General features: G+C 36.6%; 4 protein-coding genes across 5 annotated transcripts in view; 2 read left to right on the forward strand and 2 right to left on the reverse strand.

Moving 5' to 3' along the window:
- Positions 1 to 105: 105 nt before the first annotated feature.
- Positions 106 to 2,116, reverse strand: mrpl34 (mitochondrial ribosomal protein L34). Its single transcript, XM_073849900.1, has 2 exons — positions 1,872 to 2,116; positions 106 to 552 (listed from the first exon to the last, which is right to left on the reverse strand). The coding sequence occupies exons 1-2, from the start codon at positions 1,922 to 1,924 to the stop codon at positions 234 to 236; spliced, it is 372 nt and encodes a 123-aa protein (XP_073706001.1). The 5' UTR covers positions 1,925 to 2,116; the 3' UTR covers positions 106 to 233.
- Positions 2,117 to 2,233: 117 nt separating this feature from the next.
- Positions 2,234 to 8,829, forward strand: trnau1apb (tRNA selenocysteine 1 associated protein 1b). 2 transcript variants are annotated; one of them, XM_073849898.1, is made up of 9 exons: positions 2,234 to 2,386; positions 3,020 to 3,117; positions 4,679 to 4,778; positions 5,205 to 5,257; positions 5,362 to 5,493; positions 5,926 to 6,045; positions 7,587 to 7,824; positions 7,908 to 7,950; positions 8,047 to 8,829. In XM_073849898.1, exons 1-9 carry the CDS (start codon positions 2,351 to 2,353, stop codon positions 8,187 to 8,189), a joined length of 963 nt encoding a protein of 320 aa, XP_073705999.1. In that variant the 5' UTR covers positions 2,234 to 2,350; the 3' UTR covers positions 8,190 to 8,829. The 2 variants fall into 2 exon arrangements, with proteins under 2 accessions (XP_073705999.1, XP_073705998.1); XM_073849897.1 differs by having other exon boundaries at positions 2,235 to 2,386; positions 7,905 to 7,950.
- Positions 8,830 to 10,559: 1,730 nt separating this feature from the next.
- Positions 10,560 to 13,936, reverse strand: fitm1l (fat storage inducing transmembrane protein 1, like). Its single transcript, XM_073849899.1, has 2 exons — positions 13,218 to 13,936; positions 10,560 to 11,369 (listed from the first exon to the last, which is right to left on the reverse strand). Exons 1-2 carry the CDS (start codon positions 13,394 to 13,396, stop codon positions 10,673 to 10,675), a joined length of 876 nt encoding a protein of 291 aa, XP_073706000.1. The 5' UTR covers positions 13,397 to 13,936; the 3' UTR covers positions 10,560 to 10,672.
- A 6,829-nt stretch (positions 13,937 to 20,765) lies between these two features.
- Positions 20,766 to 24,565, forward strand: part of LOC141344536 (uncharacterized) — a 34,714-nt gene continuing 30,914 nt past the window's right edge. Inside the window, 12 exon segments of the mRNA XM_073849415.1 lie at positions 20,766 to 20,966; positions 21,416 to 21,559; positions 21,640 to 21,796; positions 21,897 to 21,924; positions 22,222 to 22,327; positions 22,436 to 22,528; positions 22,612 to 22,675; positions 22,797 to 22,895; positions 22,985 to 23,088; positions 23,168 to 23,306; positions 23,388 to 23,506; positions 23,587 to 23,736. Of these exon segments, the coding sequence (XP_073705516.1) occupies positions 20,766 to 20,966; positions 21,416 to 21,559; positions 21,640 to 21,796; positions 21,897 to 21,924; positions 22,222 to 22,327; positions 22,436 to 22,528; positions 22,612 to 22,675; positions 22,797 to 22,895; positions 22,985 to 23,088; positions 23,168 to 23,306; positions 23,388 to 23,506; positions 23,587 to 23,736 (1,404 nt within the window).

The raw sequence follows: 24,565 nt of genomic DNA on the forward strand, positions 1-24,565 counted from the left end.
GCATACAGCAGAACCTTTGATATGAATACACTCAACTGGAAGTATGAAGAGTAGAAGATCCATCAAATTAATTTGTAAAAAATAACATCAAGTGAAGTCTTTCGGCACTTTGTCCATTCATTTCTTTAATTTGACATCTATTTTAAACAGAAAGCCAAAAGCTCTACTGCACAGCTGACATTCAACTGAGATTCACTTCAAAGGTCTATCAAAGCAACTGTCCGGTCAGAGTCTCAATGCGTGAGGGATTTTCGTCCTTTGAGCATTCGGCGCAGGATTACTTCGATCCCACCTGGAGTGCTAATTCTTTTGATCCACCCATGGGTCCTCTTTCGTTTCATGTTCTTCGGCTGATATTCTGTCCCACGTTTGCCCGTGCGGACTTGTTGATAGTGCCAGAGTGGCTGCTGGAGTACACAGGCTCCCTCTGCTTTGGTGTTCAGGGTTCCTTGAAGGACAGGTTTCTGCAAAGTTCCTGTCCTTGAGAGAACCAAGGAACTGATAGAGCGTAGTTGACTGCAGCTGAATATGGAAGAGTGAGGGCCATTACTCCTAAAAGTAAATTAGAACATAGTTTAAAATATTTACAATTGCATGGATGTATTGTACATGAGTCCTAAAGACTGCAAGTCTTCCTAAAAACTCAGTTGCAGAGTGACAATATATGGGCCATTCTAAAGAACTGGTCCAAAGTCAGAGTAGGACATGTCTTGAAAAAAATTGCCTTTTTAAAAAAAAATTGTATGTATGCATATTGTATAATATCCAAGGTATATATTTCCAGTAATTGTGCAGCTAATTCTCATATCGTATTTTCAGGACGTTTTGGAATATTTGTCCTTATCCCACATTTGTCACTACCAATATATTAATAGTAATTTAATTAGAAGAGTTATACTGGGGTCATTTATTATATTTTATATAGCAATTTTATCAAACCTTTTTCAGAGGTAAATCAATAACAATTAAATTTTTAACAATATTTCAAGTGCAATTTATAAGATTTTTTGTATTTGGAATCCAATGTTTCTTTGTAAAAGGCATGATGTTGATTATACTGATTATAAACTTACGGATTTATTAGTTTACATAAACACTGAACACTATCATAACATCTTAGTTGATAATTCATTATAATTTTTTTGACAAAACACCCCATGTTTCAGTACATTACAGGAAGCATATTTTCAATAGTGACCACATCATATTACAGAATTTTAACTTGCATACTAAAACTACTAAAACATACTAAAATACAAAAAAATTGCACAACTGTGGTAAAATTTTGTTTATTTACTTTCAACACAAGAATATTTCCTGATCATAAATGTAGGGGTGTAGTTAAAATCAGTCTGAGTCAGTGGACTGAAACATAATTTACAAAGAAAATATAAAATAAAAATATTTAGAACTTTTTAAAAGATACTTGAAATATAGTTGAAATATAGGGGTTAAGGTTCAGAACAGCCACCTCCCAATTGAAAACACCCAATAAATTATGATTTTATATACATATTAAGCTCGATAACATTTGAGATATTATTGTGGGTTTCGATAGATAATAGAAGGATCTTAGTAAACATCTAAGATCTGAATACTTAAATGCTTTTTAAATGTTTTTGGTTGTGGGACAGCAGTTTGGACCAATTCTGTCGAACAGCCCACATAGGTGAATTTGTACATGAGTTTTTGTGTAATCTATGTTTAGCAATATATTCTGAATAGATTAACACCATTAATATTTCATTGGGTTGCTGCAAAGCTATTAGTGATGTGAGATTGTCGCTAACGCTGGTGGCTAAATACACAATCAAAGAAACATACAGCAATTAATTTACCATATTTAAAAAAAACTAAGTGGTTATACATACCGACACAAACTCTGTGTCCCCGAAAAGCGCAAAAATGTTCGTAATGTGTTCATTTCGGTTTAAGCTTCCTTTCATCAATATCATACCAAAGTCATCACATGTCTTGCGTCTCTTCCTCTGCTGGGCGACTGGCTCGAGTTTTCAACACTCACTACTGCCCCCTCTACGTTAAACTAAGAATAGCAAATGCGCAGCATAGAGTTTTATTTGTCATTTTATTACAAAAATAAAGACTGTTGGAAATACACATATGGGTTGACTCTTTACAGAAATTTGGTTTACCGAAACCTGAGTAAACCTAACAGACCGACTGCCAGTCATGAGTGACCTCTCGAACTCACTGGACCTGATCGCTGCCGGAAGCGGAAGTGTGTGTTTAGGAAACGTTGTACTAGCTTCACGAACCACCACGCAATTACTGCAGCCAACTGTCGTTTAATTTCAGAAAACTCTGACGTGCAACATCTTCAACCGCCAAGATGTTTAACAGAATGACAAGTTTATGGATGGGTGATGTAAGTATTGTGTTTTAGTTTGCTTTTCTTCGACAACTCTGCGAGTATGTAACAGATTAGAAAGCAGCAGCAGCAGCAGCAGCATGTGGGTTTAGCTCGATGTTACGCAAGCATGGCAAACAGGCCGTTCAAATACTTACTAAAGTAGAGACAAAAAGCTGAATGTACTCTGAATTAGAATGATGTTGTAGTACATTTGTAAATATGGTGCTAATTAGTCAGTGATTTGTGTTTTCACATGTTTATTCTCGGCAGGCCTCTCGTATTTGCTTAAGCTTTTTTGTGTCGTAGTGTAAATAATGATACAAACTAACGTTCGGGGTATGATTTTGAGTTGACTCCGTAATCAAATTTTCACTAAAATGTATGTACTAAATTGTACATTAAGTCAACTTGTCTGCGTCACCGACTCCCGCTCTGTAAACGGGCACGTGACGCAGAACTCTGAACTTTACTGTTCTCTGCTTCCGTTTGTAAATCATTGATATGGTGTGTGTTTAAGATGTGCTTACAGGCCGTTAACCCTCTGGGGTCTGAGGGTGTTTTCGGACCCTGTAGAAGTTTTGACTTGCCCTGACATTTGTGCTGTTTTCAGTATCTTAAATGATTTGAATCCTATGATTTGTTTTACAGTTAGACCCATACATGGATGAAAACTTCATTAAGCAAGCTTTCAGCACAATGGGAGAGACTGCCTACGGTGTCAAAATTATTACACATCGGGTTACCGGGTAAGATTACATCGCTAAATAAAGTGCAACAGTTGGGTTTCAGAAGTAAAACCCCATCATGCAGATCATTTCTTTTTAATGATATTCTATAAACCTTTGTGTATGGAAGCCTGTTTCCACCACTGATTGAAAAATAAAAAAGGTAATTGCGACCTTTTATCTCACAATTCTGACTTTTTTCTCGCATTTGTTACTTTTCATCTAGCAACACTGAATTTTTTCCCCTCAGAATTGCATGATACAAACTCTCAATTGACTTTTCTCAGAATTGTGATATAAACTCCCAATTGCAAGTTATAAGCTCTCAATTCTGAGATATAAAGTCAGATTTTCAACATTAACTCACAATTCTGACTTTTTTTCCTCAGAATATAAACACGCAAGTTATAAACTCAGCATTATGAGACAAACTTTCAATTCTGTGGAATATAGTCAGAATTGTAACATACAAAAAAGATTAAACTTTTTTTGTGATATCAACTTGTAGTTGCAAGTTAGACAGTTAAAATTGCGAGACAAACTCACAATTCTGAGAAATAAATCTGACTTTTTTCTCAGAATTGTGTAATATAAACTAACAACCGCAAGTTATAAACTCAGAATTATGAGACAAACTTTCAATTCTGTGGAATATAGTCAGAATTGTAACATACAAAATTTTTTTCACTTTTTTTAGTGATATCAACTTGTAGTTGCAAGTTAGACAGTTAAAATTGCGAGACAAACTCACAATTCTGAGAAATAAATCTGACTTTTTTCTCAGAATTGTGTAATATAAACTAACAATTGCAAGTTATAAACTCAGAATTATGAGACAAACTCAATTATGAGAAATAAAGTCAGAAGTGCAACATATATTATAAACACAATTCTGGCTTTTTTTTCTCAGAATTGTGATTTTTATATCTCGCAATTCTGACTTTATAAAACAATTGTGAGTTAAGTCAGAACTGTGATATATACACTCTGAGAACATGGTCTTTTTCTCTCAAAATCGGACTTTATAACTCACAATTGCAAGTTTATATATCATTATTGTGACTTTATTTTTTAGAATTAAGTTTATTTCTCAGAAGTGTGAGTTTATATCCCACAATTCTGAATTTGTAAAGGTAATTGTGAGTTTATATTTCACAATTTGCTATTTTTTTGTTTTTATTCAGTGCTGGAAACGGGCTTTCATTCATTTATAAACAGACCTATCATAAGCTATGAGGTTGAACATGCAGAATTTCAGTGAAAAACTTCATTACCCATATTATCCAGTCAGAGAACTGCGACAAGCAACTCCTTAGCACCTACCCACTCCCATGAAGCACTGCTTTTTTTTTACAATAAACATAAAACGTTGTTTCTAGATAATTTATGTCTTTAAATTAATAGTGCTATATTTCTCCATATAATACAAATTATACAGCATATTTCTCCTCTATAGTTTTAATTTCTTTGTCATTTAAAATGCTTTGTCACATTGAAGTTCTTTTTCTCATTTAAAGTCATTAAGTACATTCCTCGATGTTTCTTAAAAGAAATCATTAAATATTCTCTTCTGTTTCGGCAGAGGCTCAGCTGGATACTGTTTTGTGGAGATGGCAGACGAGGCCAGTGTTGACCGTTGTGTGCAGAGGCTTAATGGGAAGCTGGTTCCAGGATCGAATCCGGTAAGATGCCAAACTTGCACCTATTAAATTGTATAGTTTTGGCATCTATGTTTGTTTTCAATACATTCATATATATACGTAGATTATTATAGGAAGGCATAACCAGCATGGCCCCCACCTTATATGAGACATTTCAATTATTACTCCATATATTACTAGTGATGGGCGAGTTACAGAGCTCAATTTCTTCCCTAAGGAAGGTGGTTGAGGCTGTTTTTAAAATGACTTTGTTTGAAGCTGGTGAATAAACTCTGTTAGGAACTAGCTGACGAATGGGATAAAGCCAGTACTGGTTGGTGGAGGTATGTGGAAATAATAGCTTCCTTACTCAAATAATATTAACTCTATTTGTCAGCGAATTGTCTCCATACTACAGGCAAAGTGCCATTTGGTTTGCTCAATGGTTGTATTTTGTTTGCATTTCAGCCCAGGAAGTTCAAGCTAAACTATGCAACATATGGGAAAAGGCCAGAGCCTGGGTAAGCACCCCATGTACATTTTACAAACATTATAGTTGAGGAACCAGAAAGAAAATAGCTGCTTTTTTGTACAAACTGAAGAGGTTTTTCCCTTTGTCCCTCAGCCCAGAATTTTCTGTCTTTGTTGGAGATCTCACATCAGATGTGGATGACTACCAGCTTCATCAGTTCTTTCTGAAAAAATTCCCTTCCTGCAAAGGAGGCAAAGTTGTCACTGATCCCTATGGGAACTCCAGGTATGAAATGTTTCAGCCACCAACTCTGTACTGCATAACCTTGCTTGGCTTTCTCTGACAGTTTGACCTACAGATGAGGTAGTTCAACTAGATGAGGTCTCCTTTACCTTGTATTTGATGTGTTTCCTAAAAGTTTATTTTCAATCGATACTCTTTACCCTCCCTCTCCTAAAAAGGGCCAGACAATAAATGGATGTGATTTGCCGTTGTTACAAATCTGCTAAAACTATTGTTTTCCCCATATAGGGTAAGCAAGAGCAACTCACAATTGAAGTGATGCTACTTCATGTTAAAAGTAAAAGAGAAGTTTCAGTTCTACCATCAAATTAATTATTACTTTCTGAATACATATTGAAATACGCATATACTGCATGATGAGGCGCATGAAGTGTGCGAGAGTGGGTGCTGATGATCTAGTTTTCACATGTACAGGGGTTATGGCTTCGTGAAGTTTAGCGACGAGAACGAACAGAAGAAAGCCCTTGAGGAGTTTCAGAACGCATCAGGCCTGGGAGGAAAAGCCATCAGGATAAGCATCGCCGTCAACAAAGGGTACCTTTCATTTAAAATTAGTTTTTTTTTATCATTGATATTCAAAGGATTAGTTCACTTCCTGATAATGTCATCCAAGATGTTTATGCCTTTCTTTCTTCAGTCACAAAGAAATAAAGATTTTTGAGGAAAACATTCCATGAGTTTTCTCCATATAGAGGACTTGAATAGGTATCAGTGGGTTGAATGTCCAAATTGCAGTTTCAATGCAGCTTCAAAGGCCTCTACATAGGGTTGGGGCCAGAAATCGGTACTTTTAAGGGTACAGACTGAATTGCGTCAGTACTACAGAGCACTGATTCACATTGAATAAATCTGTGCCAAATTTCTGTACCTGAGAACGCATCTGGGCGCGTACTTTACAGACAGAGAGAGATAAAGTTTCCATTCATAAAGAAATTTACTCTAGGAATGTCACAGAATTCATCAGTTTTTAGATGAATAAATAAAAAGTAGGTCTGTCACTTAATTCAAATTGCGATATGGACTAGTGTCTGTATAACATTAAAACGCAAAAGACGGTTTAAATATGAATCATCCATGTTTCACTTGCCTCTGTGTATAAATGGCGGAGACGCAGTATTGTTTACTACATAAATACTGAAGCACACGGGACACGTGATTTTCAGCCTCACTATATGAAGGCATGAACACATGAATTTACTCCTCAGAGCTACTGTAAGAGTCACTTGATGAGTGAGTTTCATTTGAGAAAACTGGCATCATATCTTACTGTGTACACACAGAAACTTTACCCAACCTGTCAAAATAAAAGTACAGTGTAACATGTAACAGAAATTGTTACATATTTGTTACAAATTTGTACAGCATAATGTACGTCTTTATAGATTCCATTTTTTGTCACGTTTAAATAAATGTACAACCAGATTAAGCACTTAATTGTAGAAAAAAAATATAATACCGTTATTAACTTTTTTGAAGGAATATTTACCAAATTTTTCTTTCATGTATTAATTTTAACATTAAACCTGTTTGTTTGCAAAAAGGGTTTAATTTTAATTTGACTAAAAATAAATAAACGTTTAATGCCTTAATTTGATCATCGGAAATATTAAAACAAGAATTTAAAAAAAAAGGAAGAAAGAAAGAAAAAGTTTTGTGGCCCTGTTGTTCAAAATGTTGAAATTTAGAGTTTTTGACTTATTTTTTTAACTGAAATAAATGTTTTTGTTATTACACAGAGTAAAGTATCGAAAAAGGTACCGGCACCCATAGCGGTTAAGATGTAAATGGTACTCAACCCTAGCTCTACGCAATCCCTGCTGAGAAATAAGGGTGTTATCTAAGACACATTTCTCGACTAGGATCATGTAGAGCCCTTTGAAGCTGCACTGAAACTTCAACCTGTTGGCTGCCATTGAAGTCCACTATATAGAGAAAAATCCTGAAAGTTTTTCCTTAAAAACCTTAATTTCTTTTTGACTGAAGAAAGACAGACATGAACATCTTGAATGACATTGGGACAACGAATCCTTGTATTAAATTTTTTTCTATTTTAATATTTTTCTTTTCCATTTCAGCAATAAACCAAGCAGTTACCACAACCAGAATAACAGCTACAATGCCAACTATCAACAGCAGTACTACCAACAGCCTTACAACAATTACTATCCACAGTGGGGTTATGATCAGTACAGCGGTTATAACTACGGCTATAACCCATATGCCACGCCCCCTCCAGTTCCACAGGGGATGATGGGACCACCCCCACCCATGGGGATGCCCCCCATTCCCCCTGACATGCAGGGATCCACAGAGGTGATTCATGAACACTGTTTTTTCAAACAAATCCAAGCCATTTCTGTTCTGCAATTGACCATTTCTTTGTATTGCTTCAGCAGTCACAGGACGGCACTGAGGATGTTGAGGAGGACCCTGCTGAAGGTAATATTTCGTAACATTTCATTTGACTTCAACCAAATTGTTGATTAGAGCGAGATCACACATCTGAAATTACTCACCGTCTTTTTTCTCTCTCAGACCCAAACCCACAGGTGGATGTGGAGGCATTAAATAGGCAATACATGGAGCGCAGTGAGGAGCTCTACGATTCACTCATGGATTGCCACTGGCAGCCATTGGACAGTATCACATCTGAAATTCCTATGATGAACGGTTCCTGACTGTCTGAACCAAACACTGTCCGGGATTATACTTTGTGAAGGAAAATGCCTTTTTATAATACTCTGAGCAAGTTTTTCAGAGAATGTTTTTCTCCTCTTTAGCCTTTTATTTTGGAGCGTCATTTGAGCAGGCAAGATGTGTTCTTCATGTGTGTTCATACCCCTTTTTTCTTTTTTTCTGAGTTAGGTAGTTTTGGTTTTGTTGAACAGGTGTTTTAAAGATGGGTGGATAGAAAGAATCTTCTTCAGTGCTATTGCCATTTTTAACCAGGAACTATTCCTATTCTTGCCTTATTAAAAATTTCCATTAGAAATTTGAAGCATGCTTTTTTGTAGGTACAAATCGTGTGTGGTCCAAATAAGCATCTCTTATATACAGTCCTTTTTTTGTGAGGCCACTGATGGTTTTTCATTTGTGGAAGCTTTGTTCAAGAGATGGTTCATGTTTAGAAATGTTTGCAAAAAATAAGACGACTGCATTAAAAAATTTATACCACACAGACCATATGCATTTGGGCATAAATTAATCACAAGTTTCTTATTTAAGGCTGAGCTTTCCGGAAATTCTGTGAGTATTTTTGTAATAAAAAACACATTGAGATTGTCAAGGATGAACCTAATAAATCAATATGATGTCTCATTTGTGTCTTCGTTTGTTCTGTAATCATGGCTTTATGTATAATAATAGTAATAGTAACAATAAAAACTCTTGCCAAAGAGATTTAGGGGTTCAAGCAGGTAGCACTGAAACCCTATTGTAATTGTTAGAATGGCCCACGATCAGCAATCTCCACATAAAACTGAATGTGCAGACCAAACCATAAGTCTTCGAAACTTGGAAGGATGGTAGTACTGATACCACCGGCAACACCATCAAGGCTCATCCCATTTGGCCTGATGGGTGCGCTACAGGGATCAAAATCACTCACAACTCCTAAATAGTCAGTCACAGACTTAAGTGTCTTCCGTTGTTGGAATCCTTGGCTCACGTTGAAAAAAAAAAAACCCACATGCCTCAGAGTAAATCGTGAGCCTTTAAGTTTTAGGGTATTTTGTATTTTTTGAAAAACGTGCTTTTGCTAACTCGTTCTAGGTTTTTCGCCTGATCGGAACTAAATAAGAATATTCTAAGGATTTTTAATGAAACTTTTAACCATTGCAAAGGGATGCCAAAACATTTGAATGGGTCAAACAGGACAAAATAAGGTGCTTTCGGAAGAAAAAAAAATATGGCTATACCCATTTGTCATATCAACATAAAAAACTCTGTGTATGCTCTTGGTTTGAAGTGCCACATGCGTCTGTAAGGATACATTTGTGTATGTCAAAAAAAAAACATGGCCGCCATTGGCTGATGAAGTTTGAGCACCTGTTAGACAAAGTTAACAGGCTGATCAGAATGAAACTTGGTAGGTCTATTTGACTCACGGCCCCAAAGGACCACTGCTGTCAATCAAATCTTTTGTTAAATGATTGAGAAGATGTATAAAAAAAAACTACTTTTGAGAACTAGTTATAGGGTTTTCGGTCAGTCTGGAAAAAAAAAAAAACACTTCAGTACAATTCTCTAGACTCTAGGTCAACAATTATCAAATGTTGAAATTTACACTTTGGGAAGCAATATCGGGGGAATTTAGAAACGGGGCCTGTCCAAATGTACCCAAAAGTCTATAAAGCCTAACAGAATGATTCTTGGTGATTCTAAACCAGCATGCAAAGTTTTAAGGAGATCAGGCCACAGCTGGTGCTATAACAGTCATAAATGTTAAATAAAAAACAAGAATATTTCTATGGTAAATTACCTAGATTTGCCAAAACACTCATGGCGTTCCAAAGACCTTAAGACCTTCGTTCTGCCTCTAAACACAAATTAAGATATTTTTTGATTAAATCCGAGAGCTTTCTGATGCTGCATAAACAGCAGTCCAACTGCAATGTTACAATTTCCCAGAACAGTAGTAAGAAGTAGTCAACCATAATGTTATGAAGCTACAAGAATACTTTTTGGCGCCAAGAAAACTAAAATGATGACTTTATTCAACGATTTCTTTTTTGCGTAAGTCTTTTCTGCGTGTTCACGAGAGTACCACAACATATGCATTGAAGAGAAAAAAAAATCAGTTGCGTCGCTGTCTATCCAGGGTCAGAAAGCACTTAAATTTGATCAACAGTATCTTAATTTGTGCACTGAAAAAGAACGAAAGTCTTACAGATTTGGAAAGTCAAGAGGGTGAGAAAAATTAGAGAATTAAAATTTTTGAGTGATCTAAACCTTTCTTAATATCTTCTCGACTATGTTATTCAACTTTCAATTTCCAGTTTCAGTAATAATTTAGTAAGCATGCATAAATGAAATGGATAAAGACCAGCAATTTTGATACATAATTTATCAAATATACATTCAACTTGTACCGACAGAGATTTAACACTGCCAGTACAATGGTATACTGCAGCACCACTACATATAATTAGTCAAGCTTTTTCTAGTTGAACTCTGTAGCATTGCTTTCACACAGTGTCTCTGATGTCTCATCCTGTTTGCTCTGTGTAGACAAAAGTCCCACCCCTGGCCTCCCAGGGCAGCACCAACTAGGTCCAAGTCGGTACCAGCCCTGGTACAACATTCTCCAACTCAAACAACCCAGGGCACCTCCCAAAAGCTGAGTAGGAAACTGTGGGAAGTAAGCCAGCAGGCAGAGCAGCAGGAACACCCAGAGACTCAACAGCAGGACGCAGAACAGGAAGAGGATGCGCAGCGGGGCTCCAGAGGGTCCACCCAGATTCAGGTAGGGCCCGAACACTGCAGTCTCCTCAGCTAGAAGCAGGCAACACAAACACAGCAGAAGGGCATCTTCAGATACTTCATAGCCACGCCACAACATGCCAGAGCGGACACAGGCCTCCTTAGTTTCGCCCTCATGTAAAAGCAGTAAAGGCTGTTCTCCATTGGTCCCTGAAGCCAACTCAAGAGTGGAGCTTAGGGGCTCATAGCAGCTCCCGGTGGCATTTTCCAACAGACAAAGCAGTTTGCGGAAGCCCAGCCACAGTCCACCAGCCACAGCTAGCCGAGAAAGATGTCGCAGGGAAAGCGTGAGTGAGCGACGAACTGAAAAAGACAGGAGGAAGACAAAAGAGCCAACAAAGATGCAGGTCCAGCCCCAACCTGAGCGCAGGAACACCCTAAAAATGAATTGCAAATAACATATTACTGCATTAATACTAAGCACAGAGTTTTGTATCCTATATGTGACCCTGGACCACAAAACCAGTCATAAGGGTCTGTTTTTTTGAAATTGGCATTTATACATCCTATGAAAGCTGAATAAATCAGCATTCCATTGATGTATGGTTTGTTATTATAGAACAATATTTGGCAGAGAATCTAGAATCTGAGGGTGCTAAAATAATACACCTTTACAGTTGTCCAAATGAAGTTCTTAGCATTGCATATTACTAATCAAAAAGTAAGGTTTGATATATTTATGGTAGGACATTTACAAAATATCTTCATGGCGCATGATCTTTACTAAATATCCCAATGATTTTTGGCATAAAAGAAAAATCTATTTTGACCCCATACATACAATATTTTTGGCCATTGCTACAAATATACCCGAGCTACTTTAGACTTCTGTCATTAATAACTCACCTTCATGTCATTCCAAACCAGTAATACCTTCCTTCATCTTCAGAACACAAATGAAGATATTTTTGATGAAATCCGAGAGCTTTCTAATCCTTCATAGACAGACACGCAACTGACACGTTCGAGACCCAGAAAGATAGTAAGGACATCGATAAACATCGATATGGCGTGGTACTCCCGTGAATGTGCATCAAAAACTGACACGGAAGAGAAGAAATTGTTGAATAAAATTTACATTTTTGTTTTCTTTGCAAACATAAAGTATTCCCGTAGCTTCATAAAATTAAGGTTAAACCACTGATGTCACATGGACTATTTTATCAATGTCCTTACTACTTTTCTGGGCCTTGAATGTGTTAGTTACATTGCTGTCTATGCAGGGTCAGAAAGGCTCTCAGATTTCATCAAAAACATCTTAATTTGTGTTCTGAGGATGAACGAAGGTCTTATGGGTTTGGAACAACATGAGGGTGAGTAATTAATTAATGACAGAATTTTCATTTTTGGTTGAACTTTCCTTTTAATGTATAAACATATAAAATTAAATGTCCGCTGGTGTGGACGCTAATATAGTTATCTGTAACGGTTATCCACATTCTTGGTGTGAACAGGCCTTAAGGTGTATTACTGTTGCTCAGAGATGCGAAGGTTTGATTCTGCTTTGATTTTGTTTGGAAATATTTTTTGTTGGTGGGGCAAATAAGACAAAAGGACTGTCCATAGAGTGATTTCATGACGCGCCATATTGACGGCACTGAATGTAAACACTTAACCGAATGAAACGTGCATATTTTGCTGTTTATTGCTGCAGAAAAAGGTCAATTATTGTCATGTTTTGGGTTGTACTAATCAGTCAGACAGGGAAAAATGTCAAAAGTGTTAACAAATCAAGGAGAAGAGTGCAAAAAACTGTCTGAGGAACGAAAGGCATTTATGGTTGGCTAAACTGAACCAGGATTTCCAGGGCAAGAATCTTAACAACATTTTGTTCTTTTTATTTCCGGTCAGGTAGGTGAAATATTAGAAAAATATCCTAATTAATACTGCTTGTGCCTATCTTTACCACATATTAACTTTATTCATTTGTCAAAATATTGCACCGTTTTCTGCTTACTGGGTCCTTCTCTATATGATTTAACAGTTTCCACATGTTTTTTTTTTTTTCCCATGGTTTAGGCAGCACAAATTAGCAGAACAACGTATTCAGTAGTACATTAACTGTGCAATCCATTCTGTTGTTTACATCTGAGTATCGCCAATATGGCCTCGCATTCGGGAAACTGACCAACTCGTGACATAAGTGCAAACCCTCTATATTGTGTCAAAAAATGTTAATTAAGTAACTCATTGGACTGTTGTATAAAAGCACTGTCATGTCTTACCTGTAGAGAAAGTGAGTCCTCTTTGCAAAGACACTATAATGGGAAACCCAAAAACTCAGGAGGGGCCCAAACAAAAGCAAAGCTGAAAGCAACAAATGAAAATGACGTCGAAATGATGCATTGCCGAGAAGTCCAGCTGCCAGGTCAGTAATGACCACAAGGATAGAGTTCAGAAACATTTGTATTGTTGTCTTTATAGTCCAGTTTCCAACAAAATCTTCCTCAGTGACTGCTTCAACGTATTGGTGTTGTAAAATACCCCTGATGTAAATGTTAAAATATACAGTTTATGTAAGCTTGTCCAATTATCAATGCAAATGTTTTCTGTTTTAAAAAGGACGTTCTCATTCACTGGAATCACTTTTATAGCAATGTATTTTGTAGATATGCTTCTGTAATTAGTCACATATATTATTGCATTTAATCCAGGTATAAAAATGGCATGTGCTACTTTAGTAGTTTCCTCTTCTTACACTCTGTGTCCTTTAACCTTCGAGAGATTTTAAGGGCCTAGCTTTCCTCTGATCTCTGTCTTTCCAGGATCTGCACTCCCCCTTATGTTCTCGCAGCCAACAACTTCCGTTTACTCCTTGCATCCAGAAAGAAAATCCTGTTAATTCCTGATTTCCATGGTCTTTGTATCCGTGGATCTCTTTTCTCATTTCTCTAGCAGCACAACTGCTCTAACAGAGGGTCTCTTGCACCTTTCACATGGCCCACTCGCTCCCCACCCCCTCAGAACAGAAAAAGAAATGTTGCCTTCTGTATGTTGGTGTTGGCGGGTGTCATATTGCAATTAGACAGTTGTGTGCCAAACTGGCTTGTAACTACATTGTTGCTGACAGACCAAATGATCGTTGTTAAAAAAATACATAACATAAATGACAAATGTAAATGAATGTTCAGCTAGTATAAATTTGATTAAGTCTTAAACCTCTTGACACATTTTGTCTCTTTTCAGTGGATGAGCAGAAAGCAGTGCTCTGAAAATGTCAGTAGTTCACTGCTGTATAAATGTCAGTAAATGCTGCTGTGTACAGTTACTGGGGTGCTTTTCAATTCAGCCATATTTAGCTCTAACCTTTGTACTGTATCTTCATTCCTCTCTGCTGCTTTCTCCATTCTTAGATTCAGCTGTCGGAGCTGCCTGTCTCTGTCAATCACCGAGTCCCTCTATGGTCTCCACCGTCTGCACCAACTACATTATCTTTTCTGGCTCTGACAAACAGCCGTCTGCTCTCTCTCTCTCTGCTGTCTTTAATTAGCTCTGTATTGAGACAAATATAGTGTTTTTGGTATGCGTTATATGAGCATGTAATGTGTATACACTGTGGATAAATGTATGCTTGTCCTATTGTTCTTGTTGTGAAATTCAAGATACATCTACAATTCCTTAACAAAAAGATTTCATGTGATTATTTTTATTTTATGTTTAGATGATGCTTTTGAAACTTTGTATTAAAATGAAAAGCAACCTACAGGCCTAGTCCAGGGATGTCCGAGCTCGGCTGTGGAGGGCTACTATCCTGCAGAGTTTGGTTCCAACTTGCCTCGACACACCCGCCTGGAAGTTTTTAGAATGCCTAGTAAGAACTTGATTAGCTTTTTCTGGTGTGTTAATTGAGGTTGAAGCTTATTATTCACAATATTTCACAATATTACTTTTTTTCTGCATTTTTTATCAAATAAACACAACCTTGATTAGCATAAGAAACTTCATTTTAAAAATGTTAAAAATCTTACTGTACCCAAACTTTTGAATGACAGTGTATATGTTTTTGTATGACAGATTTACTGCAAAAAAAGCTGAGCTTACTGGCTACCCAAATTCTGCTATTGTTTAACTGTTTACCAGAAGGGGGCGCTTTAAAGGGGTTGCTCTCTTCAACCATGAGCAACTGGTTTGGTATCTTATCCAATGACGCCCCCTGGTTCTTGGGTTAAGGATTAATGGGAATCTGTTTAAATTTCAAATTGCACTGTATAAAGGCAGAATATCTTTTAAGAATATTTTTTTTCTTTCTCTCTCAAAGAAATTGTAATTGAGGTCTACACAAATTATTCATCTGTAAGATCTGACGAGGTCAGTAATTTCATATGCTTGCACAGGATGAACAATAGGATTCTTAGTCTATTTATTCAAATTAATTGCTTTCAGCATTATTTCGGCCTTATTTCTTTTAGGTTACACCAAAATATAGAAACCAAAAGGGTATTGTGGGCTAGAAAAATAAAGCCTAAACATAATCACTTTTTCTTTCTTTTCTGTGTGTGTGTATATATACAGTCAAGCCCGAAATTATTCATACCCCTGGCAAATTCTGACTTAAAGTTACTTTTTTCAACCAGCTTTTTTTTTGAGAAATTAGAAATGACACAAACGTCTCCCAGAAGATAATAAGACAATCTACAAGAGGCATCATTGTGGAAAAAAATATTAATCATCTTTTTATTTTCAACAAAAAGTGGCATGTCCAAAATTATTCATACCCTTCTCAATAATCAATAGAAAAGCCTTTATGGGCTATTACAGCAATCAAATGCTTCCTATAATTGCTGACCAGCTTTTTGCATGTCTCCACTGGTATATTTGCCCATTCATCTTTAGCGATGAGCTCCAATTCTTTCAGGTTGAAGGGTCTCTTTGCCATCACCCTGATCTTTAGCTCCCACCACAGATTCTCAATTGGATTTAAGTCAGGACTCTGGCTGGGCCACTGCACAACGTTAATGTTTTTGTCAGCTAACCATTTCTTCACCACTTTCACCACGTCCTCTGATATTTTCCACACTGCGGAATGTCTTGTATTTTTTAATAATACTTTGCACTGTAGCCACTGGAACTTCAAAACATTTAGATATGGTCTTACAGCCCTTTTATAGCCCTTGACTTGTGAGCAGCCACAATGCACAGCCGCAGGTCCTCAGTGAGGTCCTTTGTCTTAGCCATGACTGTCCACAAACCAACAGCAGAGAGCTTCTGTTTTTCACCTGTTGAGTTGATTAAAACAGCTGTTCCCAATGAATCAGGATAATTAGGGTGCTTTAGACGGGCTTGGACTCTTTGGAATGGTATAGAACTTTGGATTTTCCCATAGACTGTGACAGCTTGCAAAGGGTATGAATAATTTTGGACATGCCAATTTTTGTTCAAATGTAAATAAAAACTGAGAAATATTTTTTTCCACAATGATGCCTCTTGTAGATTGTCTTATTATCTTTTGGGAGAAGCCTGTGTCATTTCCGGTCAAAAAAAACTTGCTGGTTGAATAAAAGTAACTTTAAGTCAGAATTGGCCAGGAGTATGAATAATTTCGGGCTTGAATGTATGTCAGAATGTTTTAAGGCTGGAAATGCTATGTACAAATAATCATACTGATAGGAATATGTCCCAGGCGTTCACTGACTCTTAAAATGGGCTCTTGGGAATGACTGGAGTCACTGTGTCATTCTCATAGAATGAACAGCATGTCTGCGGTCTATCAGCTGTCTTTACGTTTTTAAATAGCCACACAATAGTACCTTTAAAACATCCTGTAGTTCTACAATATGAAACAACCCATCACACAGTATAATCCTCATAAATTATCGTAGACACATTAGAAATGTATTTACCTTCATTGCCTTACTGTCTTTTGTATATATTTATTATCAATACAAGCAGCATTTGCATCATCACAATAATAGCCCTACTATAACTGGCCTGTGTTCATAGTAAACGCTCCACTGTTGATCACTACTTATGTTGCAAATCTCGAAGCTCAAATCATTAAAAGGATGATTGGAGGCCATTTTGCTTCATAACTACATCTAACCTTTTAATAGGTTCTTCTGATACCCAGATAAAATATGCTTTCTGTTCTCTTGACTGAAGAGCACAGTCATCCCTGGCACTTATCATTAATCCTCCGCTAAAGCTTTGACTGACATCCAGGGCAGCTGCACGACTGGGTGTGCTTCGTCCCGTCACTGGGCTGAAATAACAGCTGAATCCATCCAGTATAGAAATGGTACAGATGCAATGATATGCGTCATGCCCAGCATCATACAGTCACAAGGCACTTAAAAGCAGGGTCTCAAATACTAACATTTCGAGATGAAAGGACCCAATTAAAGATGTATTTTAATTTGGTTCATTAAAAATAGTATTGACGATGCAGAATCAAAACTAAAAGGTCACTTCTATTATATCTAAATGTAATGTATATTAATATATATCTAAAAAAAATGTATATATGTGGTGTCCCTACGTCACTGCTAAAAGTTCTTGACCTTAGATGCCGTTTTCATTCAAATAACTTGATGTAAATCTTTATTAAGAGTTCAGACAACGTGCTAATATGAGACATTCACACTATTCGAGCACTGCTCTTTGTGTTCTCAGACATCCTGTTTATTAAATGGGGGGAGGGGGGGGGGATCGACATTGTTATGACAACCTGTTATCCTGTTACTTTTTGTTTGGAAATAAACATTAGGCCATATATTAGTAGTCTATTGTGTCTGAGTGCGGTTCGAGGAACGGTGTGACTGTGAGGCCTCTCAGGAATGAGGAATGCACAATGCTCCTATGGCTAATAGCCACCATGTTACATCTAGCACCTAGTTATCCCCTGCTTAATGCTGTCAGAAACCTTTCAATAACTACTTTTAATCACAGCTGTCTTTTGTTGAAGTCAGAATGATGGATATGTTTACATGTTGTGACTCCTTTTAGGAAAACATAGGTAGGCCTTATTTTTTTTCCTATCTCGGTTTAGTAAAATGTAAGGTTGAATAGATTAACATTTGTTAATGTATTATAACTAATAATGAACAATACTTTTCAGTATTTTAAAGTTTTATAATTATTTATTCATTATTATAAGACATTACATGTATTGTTTTTTCTTGGTTATTGTTCATTTCTACATATACTACCATTTACAACATTTATATAGCAATTTTTTTAAATAAATTTATAAATTAACATCATCCAAGATACATAAATGCTGTAAACTGATCTGATGTTAGTTCAGCAATGCCTTAATCCTATTGTAAAGTGTTACCCAGTTTTTAAAGGTTTAAAGATGAATATTAAAACATACCTGCTAAAGAGTAAGTTTAGATGGATGTCTAGTATTGGTTAAAATAAAATATATCTTACAGTCGACAGATCCCACCCACAGTTTGCTGATATGAGCTTAGCCATAATATATGTCCGGAACATGCAGTGACAGGAACATGACAAGGTGTTGAAAAGTCTCTGTGGTGAACATACCAAGTTGGCTTGGGAATCTGCTGCATTAGTGACGTCTCCTGATAATCTCTGCTAACAAGAACCATCAGCACGCCAGCCTGTCACCATATCCCTGGACACTACACTATAGCCTCTGATGAAGCCTTTCTATTTCAAAATTCACGTATTTTCCAGTATCAGAATTAGTTTGAATTTTTACATACTGTAAATATTGTGTTACAATGAAGGACAACTTAACATTATTTGAACCAAATTCTGACATTATATTCTCCAAAATCTTATTTGAAACCTTAAAAGTAGACACTTTAATTACATTTAATGTGCTTTCTATGGACATAAAAACACTTTGTAAATTTCTTTTGACGTGGACATCTTAACGTCTTTGACCCATTAATGTATCTTTGAAGGGATTTTTTAATAGAAAATGAGCAAGAATTTGCCTTTAATATTCAGGTTAGCCTATTCCACGTTCAAGCACATGCAAAGCCTCGGCAAAAGTGATTACCATAAATTCGTTAGGGATATCTGAATTATTTTGTAATAATTATTATTATTTTAATAACTACTAGTGTTTCTGAGTCAGTGCATGCGCCTTTAGAGAGAAATGCATCTTTACGGATTACGCATAATGCAAGTTTATTTTCATTTAAACTTAAAGCTTTCTATAGATATAATTATCATGTCTCTGAGGCAAGTATTCACTGAGCTTCAGTTTATTTTTGTAAGGCGTTTCTGTTCATCCTGTTTGTTTTCTTTATTTTACAAAAGCATAATGTTTTGTTGGTATTGTAAGTGCACACAAATAAAGGTAGACATTTTACTGTTTCGAATGATGTATTACACGTTTCTTTATGAGCAAAAATGGCGTATTTTCAGTTGTTTGAATCACACACACTGAATCAAGCCTGCTTTAGCTTCTGCTCTCCACACAAGCAATTGAATATGCATCTAACAGCGCACATTTATCTAGGTTAAATGTTTAAACATTGTGATAACCTTGAAGTGTTTTATATCTGAAGATATTATTTTAGCCAAGTCGTGATGATTTGAAAAGGCTATTGATCAAACTAATCAACTCATTGTTCGCAGCTGGCCGCTCGGTCATTACTTTAATAATACAAAATGTTCCAAACATATTTCTAAATTAACTTCATAAAACGAATGTATGTATATATATATATATATATATATATATATATATATATATATACACACATCCACCGTGGGAAGTGCCTATGGGAAACACTGATGTAAATCTTTGACACGGCCACAAAAGAATTCAGCTGAGTTGTCTATGTAGGGTCAAAAAGCTCTCGGATTTGTGTTTCAAAGATGAACAAAGGTCTTACAGGTTTAGAACAACATGAGGCTGATTAATTATTGACAGAATTTTTTTTTTTGGGTGAACTATCCTTTTAAGTAATTTGGCATATTATGGCTGCATTGCACTGTAAATAGAGCAGTAAATGTGACCTTGGATATTTTGCTATGTGCTCGGATGTGTCCATGTGAGCTTATGTTCTCTGGAGTACTGCAGTCTAATGCTGATGCTGGGCCTGTTCAGCTGACAGGGTGGGGCACAAGAGGGGAGGGATGGAAACTAAAGGACTAAAGCACTTGGCTTGATTTAACCACACTATCAGCATAGTGGACACTGCCCTGAAGAAAGGCCAGACCCCCACACCTTTAAAACATTGTTCTGGTCTGGACCATTGCAAAACTACAGATAAGAGAGGGGCCTAGATAAATAAATGAGTGAGTGATAGGTGAAGGGCCAAAGAATCAGTGATGGAGAATATGTATTCTTGTGACTCACATGAAAGATATTCAGCATTCCTGGCCATCAGCCCGAACTCTCACAGTGGTGCACCTCTAAGTGCCAGGGCACCTAAAGATTGGCCTGTTTTAGTGTGTTTGATGTGCTTACACTGGGAGGGCGGCTCACAGGTCAGCTGTCCTTGGCCTTATAGGGTTATGGCAAACTAGGTTATAAATCCCATCTCTGCTGTTGGGCTGAATCTCGGCATCCTGTCTTTTGGTCCCAGGGGTTTTTATTGTGTGTACATTCTTTTCTAGAACTGTATGTATTGTGCTACTGCTGTAATGTTCTTATGCTATTTTTAGTTTATGGGTATATTTTTCTCTATATTTTAGGTGGAATCACAAACACCTGGCGCCTCCATTTGCATCTGCTGTCTGTCAATAACCTAATAGGTAATTTATGTTAGTGATGCAAGCACTGGGTAAGACTGAAAAGACTTAAACTGCTTTCTAACAAGTTCTTGTTTTTTTACAATTGAAGTTTAACTATGGGCGATGCTGAAATGGCGGTTTTTGGGGCTGCAGCCCCTTACCTGCGCAAGTCTGACAGGGAACGTCTAGAAGCGCAAACGAAAATCTTTGACTTAAAGAAGGAATGCTTTGTGCCGGATCAAGTGGAGGAATTTATTAAAGCCACCATCCAAAGTCGAGAAGGTGATAAAGTCACTGTGGAGACAGAGGGAGGGAAGGTCAGTGCAAAAAAGAACACAATTTTCCATCTGAATTTATGGACTCCCTTTATATACACATAAAAATATTTAATATATGGTTGCGTTTTTAAGGAGTCTTCAATTGTCAAATTAAGCTACATAACGAGCAAAGCACTGAAGAGATGAACACTATACTCAAATAATTTATGCTGAACACTGTAAAGTTAAGTAAAGAATCATCTAAACTAAATTTTTGACAACAATTGTTCTTGGCTAAACCCACAAAATCAAGTTATATCAAGTAAACGAAATAATTATTTTTTATAAAATCAGATGTTTTGATTGTATGTTAATGTTTTTTAAAAAAAATTATTATACATTTTTATTTAATTTAAACATTTAAACATTGATTTTCCATCACAATTTCACAGTTCTCTTGGGGTTTTTAATTGGAAAACCTACTTTAACTTTTTCCTTTATTTGAACAGACGATCACTGTCAAAGACAGTGATGTTCTGCAACAGAATCCCCCCAAATTTGATAAAATTGAAGACATGGCAATGCTGACCTTTCTGCATGAGCCAGCTGTGCTGTATAACCTCAAAGAGCGCTATGCAGCGTGGATGATCTATGTGAGTAAACAGACGTTTCAGCTGCCTCTTTGAAACCTTTACTTTTAGTTAAAAACTCTACTAACATTTCTGTTCTACAGACTTACTCCGGGCTTTTCTGTGTCACTGTCAACCCTTACAAGTGGCTGCCGGTATACAATCAGGAGGTGGTTGTAGCCTATAGAGGGAAGAAGAGGAGTGAAGCTCCTCCACACATCTATTCCATCTCTGATAATGCCTACCAGTACATGTTGGCAGGTGATACTCACAAGAATAACAAAACCCCCAAAAAAGATAAAATACAAAATTAATTAAAGCACCAACAAAATTAAATCTCTTTTTGTGTTATTCTGTACAGACAGAGAAAATCAGTCTATTCTTATCACGTAAGTGACAAAACGCACCACATGCAAACACTATATTAATACTTTTGTTAGAGCACAAAGAAGTTTTATGTATTTCTGAGTAACTAAGTACATAAATACAATAATCTTTTGGCAACTTATTAAAGGGATTGTTTACCACATAATAAAACTTGTGTAATTTACTCACCTACTCATTGAATCCCATATGGCTACTACTTCTACAAAGACATCTTGTAGAAAGTCTAGGCTTCTCTTGTCCATACAATGAAAGTGGACTTTAATTTGTGTTTTAATAATAATATGTTTTTATGACTTTAGTGGAGAATCTGGTGCTGGGAAGACTGTGAACACTAAAAGAGTCATTCAGTACTTCGCCAGCATTGCAGCAAGTGGGGGGAAGAAGGATGCATCTGTTCAGAACAAGGTTTAATAAAGGGACAAATATAGATGTGTTGACTAAGCTTTTAATGCAAACTGTTTTAAATACCTGTTTTTTTTTCACCTTCTTTTGTGGTTTGATCTTCTCATCTAGGGGACCCTGGAGGATCAAATCATCCAGGCTAACCCTGCCTTGGAGGCCTTTGGTAATGCCAAGACCATCAGAAATGACAACTCTTCAAGATTTGTAAGTGAATGTGTATTAAAACAAAACTGCACAGTCAATTTTTGCAGCATGGTGTAAGATGGCTGTTCTACATATCTTCTTAGGGTAAATTTATTCGAATTCACTTTGATACAAGGGGGAAACTGGCATCTGCTGATATTGAAACATGTAAGTCTTCGCTCTATTTTCACAAACAGTCTTAAATGATTATTTAATAAGTGAAAATTTAAATCATAGATTGAAGTGTACTACTTGTACATCATAAAACTGTTCTGCATGATCTGTGTAGATCTCCTGGAGAAGTCCCGTGTGGTCTTTCAGTTAAAGGCTGAGAGAGACTATCACATATTCTATCAAATCTTATCCAACAAGAAACCTGAGATTCTTGGTGAGCAAATTAAGCAACCTCAGATACTCAATAAATGCAAAACATAAATAGACTTGTAATCTTTTACTCTCTCTCTTTTGCTGAAACAGAGATGTTACTAGTGACGGCAAACCCCTATGACTACTCATTCATATCTCAGGGAGAGACCACAGTTGCTTCCATTGATGATGCTGAGGAGTTAATGGCAACCGATGTAAGTAGCTGGTTAAAACCCTTGATGATCTTTGCTCACATATTAGTCAGTTAAATACCCAAGCTTTCTACATTCACAGAGTGCCTTTGATATATTGGGCTTTACACAAGAAGAAAAGAACTCTGTGTACAAGCTGACTGGAGCCATTATGCACTACGGCAACATGAAGTTCAAGCAGAAGCAGCGAGAGGAACAAGCAGAAGCTGATGGGACTGAAGGTACTGCACAATGAAGTACATTCAAATGTCATGAATAGTTGTATTTCAGACATGCTTTATGTAAGTAATCTTGATTTACAGATGCTGACAAATCAGCGTATCTAATGGGTCTGAATTCTGCTGACCTCATCAAGGGTCTGTGTCATCCCAGGGTCAAAGTTGGAAATGAGTGGGTCACCAAGGGACAAAGTGTCCAGCAGGTAAGTAGTCATTAATTCAAGCTAACAACGAGAGAATGAAAAAGCAATCAAACAAAACATTTATGTGTTGATTATTTCAGGTAAACTATGCCATTGGTGCCTTATCAAAAGCAGTGTATGAGAAAATGTTCCTCTGGATGGTGGTGAGAATCAACCAGACTTTGGAGACAAAGCAGCCTCGCCAATACTTCATTGGAGTGCTGGACATTGCTGGATTTGAGATCTTTGAAGTGAGAACTGAATGCTTAGTTTAAAGAATTGGTTCACTTCCAGAATGAGAACTTCCTGATAATTTACTCATTCCATGTCATCCAAGATGTTCATGTCTTTCTTTCTTCAGTCAAAAAGAAATTAAGGTTCTTGAGGAAAACATTTGAGGATTTTTCCCTATATAGTGGACTTCAGTGGGAGCCAGCAGGTTAAAGGACCAAATTGCAGTTTCAGTGCATAAGGGTCTTGTCTAGCAAAACAATTGGTAATTTTCCAAAAAAATAAAAATGTATATACATTTTAACCACAAATGCTCATCTTACAGTAGCTATGTAATTCATGTCTACGACTCATGTTATCACTTATGTAATCACGTTGGAGAGGTCATGCACTGTTAGTTCTTCGTCTGTGTACTTAGGTTCAAACAGGGCAGGGCGAAAAACTTATCTTATTTTCTCCTCCAACTTCAAAATTTTCAGACATTGTTGTTTTACCATTTTTTGTAAAGGGGAGGTTTGACTTTCTTTGCACATTGGCTTTGTAAACACTGGGTTGGTACTTCTGCCTATGTCACAAGTGACCTTTCCAACGTAACTATGTAATGTGTGTAGTCGAGCTAATGTAAGTTGAGCATTTGTGGTTAAAAGTATGTAAAAAGTTTATTTTTGTTAGAAAACCAATTATTTTGCTAGACAAGACCCTTATTTGTCGGCTGGGATCGTGTAGAGACCTTTAAAGTAGGGCTGGGCGATTCTTTCGATTTTTTCGATTAATTCGAATTTACGTTTTAAGACGATTTAATTTTTTATTAAATCGAGGTATCGCGATTTTTTTATAAAAATATTACAT

Source organism: Garra rufa, chromosome 10, assembly GCF_049309525.1.
Source record: "Garra rufa chromosome 10, GarRuf1.0, whole genome shotgun sequence".
NCBI classification, from domain to species: domain Eukaryota; kingdom Metazoa; phylum Chordata; class Actinopteri; order Cypriniformes; family Cyprinidae; genus Garra; species Garra rufa.